General features: G+C 39.6%; 1 protein-coding gene across 1 annotated transcript in view; it reads left to right on the forward strand.

Moving 5' to 3' along the window:
- Nucleotides 1-13,752, forward strand: part of LOC108753709 (cysteine-rich motor neuron 1 protein-like) — a 167,628-nt gene that overhangs the window by 151,946 nt on the left and 1,930 nt on the right. Inside the window, exons 3-5 of the mRNA XM_018495562.1 lie at nt 8,129-8,311; nt 8,872-9,054; nt 13,140-13,480. Of these exons, the coding sequence (XP_018351064.1) occupies nt 8,129-8,311; nt 8,872-9,054; nt 13,140-13,480 (707 nt within the window). The remainder of the gene's footprint in view (nt 1-8,128; nt 8,312-8,871; nt 9,055-13,139; nt 13,481-13,752) is intronic.

A 13,752-nucleotide genomic window follows, 5' to 3' on the forward strand; every position in this document is an offset into this window, starting at 1 on the left:
TCGTTTTCTTGCGTTGTTTGTGCGTGCGCGAATATATGTTTGTTAATCTCTTCTCTGTTACTAACATCCACGTCTACGCAATCTGCTTTGCCACCGCCTGATTCTATATCGCGTACTACGAGGAAACCCATCTCATGTCACCGTGCTTGCGGAAGTCGTGTGTACCATCCGAAAACAATAATCGGGTCGGCTTGCAAACCAGGTCGATCTATCTCAGGGAGCTGAATCGATTGATAATTTCATCGGGTAACGATCGTACTGGCTGACGTCAGACATGGCATGCAAGGTCAATGTGCAGTTAACCCGTTGCAGCAGAAACGGGATTTAAAGTGGATGATGTAGGCTAACGAATTTATACTTTCCAAATGTCAGAGGTGGTCAAATGCAGTCGAAGGAACGGACAAGGCTGAGAAACGAAAAAGATAATCTCAAGTGTTCGCAGTACTTACTGTGCTTATTCGTGAATCACAAATAGTTTCATTAACCTGATGCTTTGCACATGTTTATATATAAAGAAAAAAATATTTTGAAAATAGAAACTACTCTGAAATCTGTAAATAATCAGTGAAGTTGGATTACGTATATATGAAAGAAATGATAATAAATAATTAAATACAGGGTGTCTCACAATTATCGAATTTCCTCTTAAGGACATATTCTTGACAACATTTCAAGACGAAAATTCTGATATGAAAATATCGAAAACTATATAATAGTTTTCGAATTACACACTATCTTTAACCAATTATAATTCAAGAACTGTTATAGCCTCGACATTTTTGTATTAGAATTTTCGTCTCAAAATTACCTCAAGAATATATCCTTAGGAAGAAATTCGGTAAATGTGAGACACCCTATATATATTCACATTATATAAATTTTATTCACGTTTATATTCACATTATGTAAATAATTAAATTCGCATATTTACATGCAGTTCTAATAAATCGTTATCGAAGATATATTGTAACGCAGTTAATCAGTAAGGAATTAATTTTTTCCCTGAAAATGTGGGTAATTTGTTATGCAACAGATTCCGCGGCATAAACTAATGGAAAATTTTGTGATTATCGCTTTGAATAATAACCTGACATCTTAGTATCCTTTGAATAATAACCTGACATCTGAGATAACTACTTCAAAGCATTCTCGAAGATAGTTGGACATTTGGGTTGCGCGCATTCCTCTATTCAAGATCGCAGTAACTACTCCGCATCACCTAGTTTCCAGTTCGTTTACCTATACTACTTAGGAGACCTCAAATCACCATTTTCTTTCAAAGATAATATATCGAAAATTTATCAAAACATTAGTCGTACTGCGCGTTTTGATTTTGTGCAATTTTACTAAATAAATTAAATAATTCATAATTTACACACACACACACACACACACACACACACATCGCACGCACATTAGTGCATTAATTATATTTAATGATAGAATTTATTTGCGACGCAAACTATATAAATCCTCGATAGATCAATTTTAGAACGATTTGCACATTTTAGGGCTGTCAGTAGATAGTCCAAAATCTTTTTGCAGGAGAGAGGGATGTGTGTATGTGTTTGTGTATGTATCGCGTGTACTGCACTCATGTGTGCGCGCGGCGTTTACCCAGCGTGCATCGAGGCCGTTTACTTTGACGTCGTTGGCGAAGTGCTAGGGTTACCAAACTGTAAAGCAAAGGGTGTGCCGTCACGTCGGACGTAAATTAGTAACTCGAGTGTGCATCTCGGTGGCGGAGCCTGAGAGAACGGGTCCAACGTTAACGGATTAACTGGTTGCAGCTGTAGCAGGCTGTTGCGGGAGTTGTCATCGGCCGTTGCTAGCAGCAGCAACAACAATAGTAGTAGCAGCAGCAGCAGCAGCAGCAGCAGCAGCAGCAGCAGCAATAGCAGGGAAGTCGACGAAAAGACAAAGAGGAGGACCGAAGACGAGATGTCGAGTGCAAACGTTCTTCAGTTTTTCGTCTCTTGGCCAATTCTTTGCTGTCTCTCGAGTACGACTCGCGTCATTTGTTTTGCGTCAGCTTCGGCATAAAGGCCACGACAGGTAGAAGAGTCAGGATAAGATGTAAAGAGCTGGCGAGATAAATACGAGTAACATTGATGGCAACCAAGAGGCGCGAGTATGTATTTTTATTTTGTACTTATTCCGAGCCTTTGGCAATATCAGTTTCGAAAACAAAAAAAAAGAAGAAAAAAAATCACAATTGCTGCCAACAAGTTGTCTCCTGTTCTCTCGTCGCGCAAAATATGAAAATACATTCTTGCCGCGATTCTGGTCGGAGTGAACCATGAATTATTAAACAGATACTATCCGAGTTTTTGCTTAGCTAGTTTCTTTGTAACGTCGCTCTTAACGCTGAGTGTTGATATCTCTGAAAGCAATACCACGTACGTCGGCGATTTAATAAGAGCACATGTCGTACTGTGACAGTGTCACGGCTGTCGTTGATATTACGCGGTACGAATCAGTCTTAAGATTAATGCGACAATGACGCATGGTTTGCGATACAGAAATTTCCCAAATGATGAAATCGATGGCGAGAACGAGAAAAAAAACAGAAAAAAAGAAACGGAAATGAAAAAGAAAAAGAAAAAGGAGAGAGAGAGAGAGAGAGAGAGAGAGTTGAGCCTGGAAATAAATTTTCATCGAGCTCCGGGTGGAGAACTTTTCCAATAATAACAGAAATATAAATTACGAGGGTGAAGCGATAACGAAGGAGAAAATACATCGGGACGCGTAATGAAAAACGAGAATACGATTGAATGGAATAAATAAACAAGTACGGCCGCGATTGCCCGGCGTGGAAACGGCAAATTAGTACGACGATTAGTATTGCACCGGCGGTGCAACGCCGTGGCAGAAAAGAAGAAGGTTGAAGGAGCATTCGTGCGGACGTTGCCGAATGCAGCAACCTAGAAAAGCGTATCGGGATAAGGCGGTCGTGACGTAAAACGCGTGAGAGAACTGACAGCGAGCAGGCTCTCGTACGGAGGATATTGCATTAGCCTCCTCCTGGCCTGGACTCAGCCCGCTAACTCTTGCATACCAAATGAACTTATTGTTGGCGCAAGCAAGGCGCAAGCCGCCCATTGCACACCGGTCACGCGATTTTAGACCAAATAGTAGACCGTCCAATGAAATCGAGCCCTGTATTTTCCATTGGTATTGTTTTCGACGATGTAATTATTCTACGACGAATGCTATTTCTTTCCATGTTTTTCGCGTAACAGCGCGTGTACCAATGTAACGTAGATTGTATAAAAATGTGGCAGTCGCTCAGGTTTGGTCATCATCAAATTTATGCTAAATTTTATTTGTATACACGTCTAATCGAATATTATGTTGTCTCATTGTGCAAACTGTGCACATAATTGACAGTAATAAAATACTTCGTTGTACAATTTTTTTTTTTTTTTTTTTTCATTAAAACATGACACAGCCACGATATTGATCAAAGAAAGTATGCAATTTTCGTTATCATAATTCATCTTTTCCTTTTCAAGTGAACTTTCGTTTATTTCGCGCACGCTCGATAATACACAACGATAACGTGTAATACTCAATTGAGAATATGCTTCCTGGAGGAAGATTGTGTCCAGAGTGTGAGCGCGCGATTATTAATACAAAACGAACCTTCGTCAGTCATTCGTCACTGTCGAAGGAGCAACGGGGGGGCAGCAATCAGGACTTCCTCCTCATACTAGCGCCTGCCCATTTCGTGGGCACCGCACGATGTTATTTTTCGCAGGAAATTACCCACTTTCCTCTCCTCATTCACCACCATCGTTTCACGAGGTATATCGTACCATCTCGCTGAAATAAATCAGCTGGCACATCGATCGTATCGCAGCGCGAATCGCGATTCCATCGCGTGGATATTGCTTCGTTTCCCAAAACCGTCTCTCTGTAACGAAAGCTAATTTTCGCCCATCCTTTCTTCCACGCCTTATCTTTTACCCTTTCAAGTTAATTTCGCCGGTTACTTCTCAGTCTAGCCATCTCTGATATCTTTAGGGATTTATGCGTGCCCAAGGCGGACTATCTGCCTAAGGACGAGCGCTTAAAGTATGGAAGGTTACAGATAAGTCGATCGATCCCGTGGGCAAGGTTCCTTAAAAAAAATAAGGGAACTATGAGGAGGGATGTAAGGAAAACGCGCTTATCCTATCACGTGACTTCATCTTTTCGAATTGCTCTTGAAAAACGAGTTCATTTTTACGGGCATCCGAAATTCGTCTACATTTTCCGGAAGTTTATGAGCCGATCTCGATCGAGGAATATAAACTACAATTTTTTGTATTAAACCTTTATGAAATTTTTAATTGTACTTGATATTTTCGCATATCTTGATCCATTATCCATTCTTATGATTAACACAAGTAGCTTACATTATACACGATAAATTATGAAAAAATATGAAATTTAAGTTAGACTAATATTTGTGTCACTTATAATATATTTACTGAAAGTAATTAATAATAGATTAGCTATATGATCTTTTTTATTATAAGATCTTGTTGTATAATCAGTATTGCAAATAAAGTATATTTAGGAGAGAAAAAATAAAATTAATCCACTATAAGCTTTAATCAAATTTGATCATAAGCTTTTATGTTATTTCCTTTTATGGGAAAATTTGTTCTTTGCTGCTCAAATGCATGAACTTTATTTATATGAATGTTAAAAATTCTTGATAATGAAAGTCCATTATAATAATTGTGTTAACTTTCAACCTCATTTTAATTCAGAAACAATCGTGATGTGATAGCGAAATATAATATATATAAAAGAATGAAAAAAGCAGATAAATATAAAATTTAAAATACGCTCTTCTCAAAAAGATTTTAAAGCAACTGAATTGGTGAGGGCGTTAAACCGTGGCTTGAAATAGACACAATAAAATCTAACGGACATCGTTTTTTGACTGCCGAAAAGGATATTACGGAGATTTTCGCGAACTGTGAGGGTCTGTGAGAGAAAGAGAAAGAGGCCTCCGTAGGCCCTTTCGGTAAAACGACTTACCGTGGCATAACCTTTGACCGACGGTATATTTCAGTCACGCCGTAAGCCGAAAGCCGTCGAAAACCGAAAGGCGCGTTTTATTCGTTTCTTCCTCGCCGTTTCTCGCCGGCGGCGGTAACGAGGACGGGACTTATCCGACCCCGAAATCTCCGGCGCGAAATTGCGAAAGCCGAACACAAAGAGGCTGCGTGCAACCGGCATCGAGAAAGAGAAGATCGTATCTTCTCGTTTCTGTCATGTCAGCGGCCGAAACGCAAAGAACGAACGGACGACAGACTGGCCGTCGTGACACGAAATGCACTACGAATGCATCATGCACACGGCGTTCTCGCGGTTAAGTCATCGATCTCTCCTCTCGCCGAGTATACAGCGGATCGCGCGTTCCAGAGGATGTGCAGACTCATCGAACGGATCAACATCGCAATCGCCGATTTCGACAAGACTTCTGGCATGTGTGTGTAACGAATGTTAGCAAGGACCACTTCGATAATAAAAAATGTCGACTTGAAATGACGACGACTCTTGTAAAAGGTGAAAGTACTGAAGTACTATCTTCGTACATTCTGCGATGTATATTTTAGATCGCCGAAAAGTGAGCGCGAGACGTTCGAACATAAAAGTAAAAACTTTCATGAGTAGGATTAAGGTCCATTAAGATACGCAAACGAAGTTTTGAGAGAATCAGCTTTCTCAAATTTCAGAGGGGAAACTTTTAATTGTGAAAGCAATTCCTTTTCATTCTTTACATTGCCATTATTTTTTCATCCGGTCTTCCTCTCTATAAACGTATTTTCGAAGATGTTTTTTTTAAATTATATTTTGTGTAACTGAATTTTGGATTTCTATGGAAGATCTGCGTTTGTCTCGCAAGATTCTTCCTTGCAGTTTCACGCGTTAGATGGTTATAAAAATTTCGAATATCTACATATTTCACTTTCCTCAATAGCTGTAGCAAAGAAATGTCTTCGCCCTGTACACGTACGAACTCTGCTTTTCCGAATTTATACAAAGGACAAGTTTAAACTTTTTCTTTTCTCCCCGACGTGTTTCTTTCACATCTGCGGTTTTTCGTTGTGATATCACGTAAGTGTGAGAGACTCCGACGTCGCTCGCAGTTACGCATACTTACAATGTTCTTCAATATTCTTTTCGGAATATCATTTACGACGTCTTGTGATAGAATCAACAATAAACTCTTATATTGCACATTTAGTGATGTATGATATGAAAATTTTTAGATTAATTTTAAAATTCTTTTATAACGCGACGACAAACTGCGTAATAAAATTACACAATCACTTGAAAAATTATGCACTGAAAAAATAGTTTTAACAAATATTTGTTTGAATATTTTTAACAAATATTTACTAAATGTAGACATGTATTTATTTATTTGGCGCGAGAACGACACTTAATTTGATTTAACTATCATTTCTTTATTGAGTAAATTAATTACTACTAAATTATTTACTACAAGTAAATGTTTCCTTAGAATTATTCAATGAAATATGTATTAAGATTTAATAATTTTTTTCCAGTATGAATGAACGATGTGAGAATTCCAATTGTAACCATTTCACTAACAACACAATTCGCTGAACTTTCAAGATCAACTTGGGATCATACGAATGTAATCTGCAGGAAATTATCTCTATATGCAAACAAACACATTTAGTATGTATGAGACAACGATGATTCACGTTATGAACATTTGCGTAGTGTGATAGAGTTCCGAGAATGTATAGCCATCTCGTAATTAAATACGATGTCTCTGAATATCTAACTTCAAACGTCTCTCTTTACGATGTCTTCGAAACTTCTACTTCGCTCGAGTGTTTATTCCCGTGATATACAAGAATATCATGTTTATTCCCATAACGAGTGTAGAAACGAATATAGAGGCGCGACGCGGCGGTTGTAAATGAGAATCGTTAGAAAATAATTCGCTTCCGCGTGTAAAACTGTCAGAAATGGAATTTACCGGTGCGCCGGCAAAAATGGATTCGCGCTATCTTCTTATTCCGCTTATCATTCTCTTTATACCTCAGCGCATCGCATACCTCCGAGATTTTCGATTTGGCATCCATCAAGCTCGCTATTTTTCTCCTTCCGTATCTCCGTGCACGACGGAACTTCCGCGAACACATGGGACAATACGTGTTTATCTTCGGTCGGGATAATCCACTGAATAAAATAATCGATTCTCGCCGTGTCTCTGACAAGGATATATCTCTTTTCCTTACTCATTTGGGAATTTATATTAATGTCACCGTGGCACACATCGTATAACTTGTGACACGGTGCGCAGCGGTCGACATAGAAGAACCGACATCTTTTTCACGAGGATGCGCATACGTTTGCCTGTCACATATATCAACATAATTACAGAGCGTTTGCTGTTAGATTATTAATGGGAGAAGGAGTTAAAAAGATTTATTCGCGACAGGCTGGAAAAGGCAGCGTGCAAAATTTATTTTCAGGAAATTACTATCGCCATTATATTATTTCGAACGGAAAAAAGAAACGAGTCGCTATCGCTTAGTTTGAAACTTAATTAATGAGCTGAATAATGAATATATAAAAACCGAATAGATATCATCTATGCGAACAAGTTCCTGGTAATAATATACATATTTTCTTGGAACTCCCTATCTTATTCGATGAATATATTATATGCCATAAAATTGAAAAAAGAAATCGAGATAATAATTAAAATTATCTTTCCATGTAGAATGCCTTAGAATTATGGCCTGATACTCGGACGGTATATATTTGTACCTTGACATATCTGCGAAAGATAAATTTTTCTCTAAATCGTTCGAGGAATATACGAAAGTAATGGTCGTAATTCTCGGGTACTCTGTACGACAGCAAATTGGTGCAAAGTACCATTTGATAATAAAGTACACCGAATAGCCTGGTGCAATTTCAAGCGTTCGGAGAAGAATCCCGAGGTGTCCCACACCTCGGGACGGAGATATCTTTCGGCGGGGAGCGCTTTAACGGGTGCCGTTCTTCGTCGGACATATCGCCGACCATCCACGGGAATTTCTGGTCCTGACGTTAATCTCAGTGACAATTTTTCTGTTTCAAGGAGCCGTGAACGGTGTCGGCGACTGCCCGCAGGACAGCGTGCCGAACGAGAACGGCGGCGGTTGCAAATGTGCGGATTGTCCACCCCACAAGTGCCGACCGGGTCAGCAGGCGGTGCTGGTGAGGGGGTCATTTTCCGGCATCCCCGGTAACTGCTGTCCGCGCTACAACTGCGTTCCCTCAGGTAATAGAATCCATAAAAGCGGCCGTGTTCACGGTGGAAAATAATGTTTGCCGAGTTGGTTGCGGAACCAAGAAAGTGATACGACGGTGGTGGTGTAAATGTATCGCGCTTTTTCTTTGATTAAATCGGGCTTTGATTAAATTTGAAAAAACGTCAGGTCGACGATAATGTCGACTGTAGACAGCTAAGATGAAATACTGTGCACTTTATATAAACAAACACGTATTGCATTTACAGAAGCCAAATAAAATCTCGAAAGTGTATAAAATATCGAGTCTCACCCGCCCGCATCGTTCGAGCACAACGTTCAGTTATATCGCTCGTAAGATTAAAAAGTACATTTCTCATTTAATGCCGATTTAAAATACCGATGGTTGAGAAATATAAATATCGTTTATATTGATATGTTATAATATATAATTCTAAATAATATACATTATGTAATTATCATAGACACAATAATTAATGCGATAGGCATAGAAATGGAATATTATATCATCTTTCTTGTTTAACGAGTCTGTAACATAAATTTGTGGTGTTGGTTCGCACCGGTATTGCAGATCACCATCGTCAGACCGAGTTGTTCTGTCCTGAGGATAGCGTCCTGACGGACGACGGCATCTGCAAGTGCGTCCCTTGTCCGCCACCTAAGTGCCGATCTGGTCAACGGCCGGTCGAAGTGCGGGCGGCCAAGCCCGAGACACCCGGTAGCTGTTGCCCCCTTCATGACTGCAGACCCTCAGGTAATTACGAAAGGTCGTAATCGAAGCTGGGCTTCTGTCAGGGACATCGGATCGATATCTCAGGAATCTGCTTTCCTCTCTCCTGGCTCTTTCTCTTTCTCTCTTAGTGGTCTCTTTCCATCTCTCTTCCCTCTCTTCTGCTCCATCCCCCCCCTCCCTCTCTCTCTCTCTCTCTCTCTCTTTCTCCTTTCAATTGCAATCTGACGAGGCAAGCTCGTTTGTTGAGCTTGTAGCCTCAATACTACTTCAGATATCGGCACGAAGTACTTCCTCGATCGTAATCAACGCATTTCCTGTGGATACGAGACGTTTCATTACTGAAAGATAGAGGGAAAGGGTGAGGAAGATGAAATGTGTATGCATGTTAAATATGTGACGAGAATAATGAAATTCAAGAAGAGAAGGCAGATTATTACTACGAAGAAGATCTCTCTTTCTCTTTCCGCCGTCGCTTGAAATTCACCAAGGAGTTCTTATAGAAGTTTTCAGCAACTTTGGCCACAAAGTGTATCTTTTAACTCTATGACACAAATTCTGCTTTTCAACTATAAATGCTACGTGTACACATGAAAAGTCATAAAGCATTTTGCGTAGTTTTTATAAAATTGTGGATTAATTAAGAGGAGTCTTTTAAAAAAACATCAACTCTAGTATTATTTTCTGAAATTCATTCTAGAATCGATCGGCATTATAAATGCTAGTCGCGCAGATTGTAAGCAGAGATAATGCTCAAATGCGATATTTCAGCGAGCGGCGGTTTTTAAGTTACGACGTTTAAAGTTACACTGTCACTGTTCTTGCTACGGAACTTTCGATCTACCTGTTGAATTTTAATGAAGTCATTCTTATCTCGTGAAATCTCTCTCCTTCCCTCCCTCCCTCCCTCTCTCTCTCTCTCTCTCTCTCTCTCTCTCTCTCTCTCTCTCTCTGTGTTAAAATTTAATAGTATTCCGTGCCTGTTTTAAGATTTAATAATATTATCACCACGAGAGATCATGGTACGGTCAGCTACAAATCGTCACACTAGAAACATTTTTATTGCGGACAAGAGATTATTCCGTCTTGGTTCTCTTAATGATATCGATTTATTACACTCAATTATTATTACATTCAATGTACTTTGCCATTTGAAAGTGATCTGATCGATGCGCCACCGATATATCACACTCAATAAATGCTGAGTTTTAAGCAGCTTTTGCGAGAATGGAATAATTAAAATATTCGATTGCGTCAAGAAATAAAAAATGAAATACATGGATTTATTTATTATATTATTTATTTAAATTTTTTATTATTTAAATAATGTACGTATGAATATATACGTATTTGGATCAATTAAATTAGTCTCGGATATCGCATCTCTTTCCATCGATCGGATTCTCGGCAATTAAATACCATTTTACAATACATCATACGCTAAATTCATTTCAGTTCTGTATTGCACAGGACGGTGTTTAAACAGCTTCGCGACAGTTAAACAACGTTCTACCTTGTTAACAATATTCATTAGCCCATAGTCCGCATTATCGGTCACGCGTACATAGTTGATGCCTCGTTTAATTAATACGCTTTCGTCGAAAAGTACACGCGATAATAAATATTGACGTAAACCCTGATACCGTGTTGAGGTAAATAGCGGTACAACCGGATTAAATTATACAGATAGATGTTCCCTCACTCTGATTTTCGCGGCAAAAGTGTTTGTTATATACATGTTAATTACATTTTATTATGTTAATTACAAAAATAATTACTTCGCGACCGATTTAATGCCCTAATCGAAGCTGTTAACGATACTTGCAATTGATTCGTCGTGAAACGATTTTTCTACCCGTATAATTATCTTCCGTTCAATCAGCCTGGAATATTAATTCAGGTGTAATTTTTCGTAAAAAGATTTACGGTATTGAGCTGGATGTTCGTTTCGCAGCGTACAGATCTTACAACTCTTCATTTAACACATCTTTCTTTACGCTCTTCTCGATCCTCCCGTTCTCTTTTGCTGAGAAAGATTATATCTTTAATATTTTCTACAAAAGCGCTCTTCTATAATCGCCCTCAATTTTGGCCGCCGATATCGTCCTCTCGCCGCATCTCTCTGCGGATTACAAAGAGTAATGAAACATCCAGAATAATGGAATAGAATAAAAAAAAAAAAAGAAAGAAAAAAAGAAAGAAAAAAATGTTTTCCGGGCGTATAAAGGGAACATCCTCTCTTTCATAATTCTTACAAAAGCTCAGGAATTTAGCTTTTTCCGGCGGTGTGAGCTATATGTGAAACACGGGAGATGTATTACGCGGGGGACCACCGACAACCAGCCAGCCAGCTAGCGAGCGATGTATTCGATGGAAAAAATTCGTGCAAATTTTTCCCCTTTCAACGCGAACGTATGTCCGTAGGTATATCGCGACAAGGAAATAATGGGGAGCTACGAGCTCACTCCGCGTCAGCGGAGGCTCTCGAAAATTGTTTTTGCCTCTTTACGTTACTGAGCCGATTTTTCATGGAAATGCGCCACTTTAAAGTTTCGGAGGGCGTTATGAATGAACGCCCGTATAAATGAGACGCGGCTGGCGATAGAACATAATACACCCGCGTTCACGGTCGACCGCTTGACCCACATGCTTCTTTCCACAATGCAGGAAAATGAATACGCGCTAAAATCGACGCCTAATATATATACAGAGCTTGTACTTACACAGTCGTGTTGTGTCGCGAGAAAATTGAATTTTTTACAAGATGGAACAATGCACTCGGTTACTTATAATGCACGTGCTATTCTCGACGCGACAAGTTCATCTCTTATCAGTGCCGGCGCCGTGGCGACTTGAAAACCGTCGTATAGAATTGTCTCATGCAGAAAAGATCAGTGCCCAAGGGTTTACTATCCAGTTCGAGCGGTACTTGGCCATGTAAATTTCACGTACAGGCACTCGGTTGTGTAAAGAGGGCGAGGTGAGGAGACGAGCGCGCATAAATTAAAGCGCTCTAAGCGAAATACGACGCTCGCGTGAATAGCGAAGTCATCGGGAAGCTTAATCGTGGTGTTTTACACGGGAAACGCTCGACGGGAAGCTTTAACATGGCAGCGATACGATCCTCCTCGATCGTCCGTGTAACGAAATAATGTTGCAGATAATCAGATTTTCGCGAGTTATTAACGGCGACGACAGGCGTAAGACGACTTTGTGCGCGCGTTAAGGGCGCTATGAATATTAAGCGAGATTGCAAATCTTTATGAGATTCTGCAATTTCCGGCGCTTTGACGATTACCGGACGAGCGCTTGTCACCGCTGGAAAACCGTCGAATAATGACTTGATCGTCGTGGAGAAGCGCGGTAAACGCGCGGTCGACTATTATACGCGCTCGTAATCTTATATGCATAATTAACCGGTTACCTTGCTAATAACGCAGCGATTCCTCCGTAGGGCTCGAGAGAAATTTCTTCACCAAGATTGAAGGATTTGTTAAAAACGTGATTGGATTTACGCGAGAAGCGAACGAGATGCGCGTCAACGATGTGCTCGGTGCACGTCGAAAAATCCGTCGCGACAATTTTATGCAAGACTTTGTAAACTCCGGAAATACCGAGGCACTCAGTCCCTCAAGTTTCCCTCGTTCGCAAACTACCATATTTGGGCGACACTTCCCGGCGGCGGTGCTGAGTTATTTATAAACTGTCTTCAGAAAATATTTCCTATATTTTTTAGCGTATCGCAAATCTCAGTGTGAGGGAATGATGTTGGAACTGAGTTAATAGAGTCCTATCAAAAGTATCCTTAAATATTTTTTTATCCGATTTTTAAAAGTGATACTTTAATGGCACTGCGATAAGAAATCTTCCGAATCTTCTACTTGCTCTTCTTTAATCGATCTATATACAGCAGATTTGAATCCACATAAATTATAATAATTTTTTATTTTTGTTAGTGTTTCACGAAGAAAATTTTTTCACCGCTATTCCTATTGTGCTTTGATTAATCGTTAAAAATAAGATATATATATAAAATAATTTAAAGCATCAATATGTGCTGGTTCATCTAACTTCCGCTTTATTGGTTTTTTTTTTTTTTTCCTTTCTAGATCCGATTTCCTGGGCGAAAGCCGAAGAGAAACCGCAGAACTGCATTCACGAAAGCGTCTCGAGGAAACTTGGTGAAGAGTGGAAACAGAACGACTGTATTACTTGCGTCTGCAACGAAGATGGAATCGCGTCCTGCCAAACGACCATGTGCAAGTCCTGCGAGAACGCGATACCACCTGATCCCGGCGAATGTTGCCCTCACTGCCCACCGCCGACGAACAGCACCTTTGATCCTGACGAGTCTTGTAAGATGTCCCTGGATGACTGCAAGATGAAATGTTATCACGGCTTCCGAACGGATAAGGATAACTGCCCGATCTGCGAGTGCGCCGATGATTTGGTAAGAGTGATATGGATTAATTATAGATAATTTTGTGAACAGATCTAAAAGTGCACGCATAAAAGAAGTATTTAGTTTCAAAAGATTAAAATGCTTTTTATTCTTGTCTCCGTTTTGAAACGCTTAAAAGTGTTTTAGTTTTAAACATTTTCGGTAAACAAAACATTATGTGTTTGGATTGGAGATATTAAAACGGTTAAAATATTGAAGTATCTTTTATTATTAAGCGTTCGTTTTAAACGAAAATATTTTAAACGCCGCACTTTTACTAC

This window comes from Trachymyrmex septentrionalis, unplaced genomic scaffold (assembly GCF_001594115.1).
Source record: "Trachymyrmex septentrionalis isolate Tsep2-gDNA-1 unplaced genomic scaffold, Tsep1.0 scaffold70, whole genome shotgun sequence".
Taxonomy (NCBI): Eukaryota; Metazoa; Arthropoda; class Insecta; order Hymenoptera; family Formicidae; genus Trachymyrmex; species Trachymyrmex septentrionalis.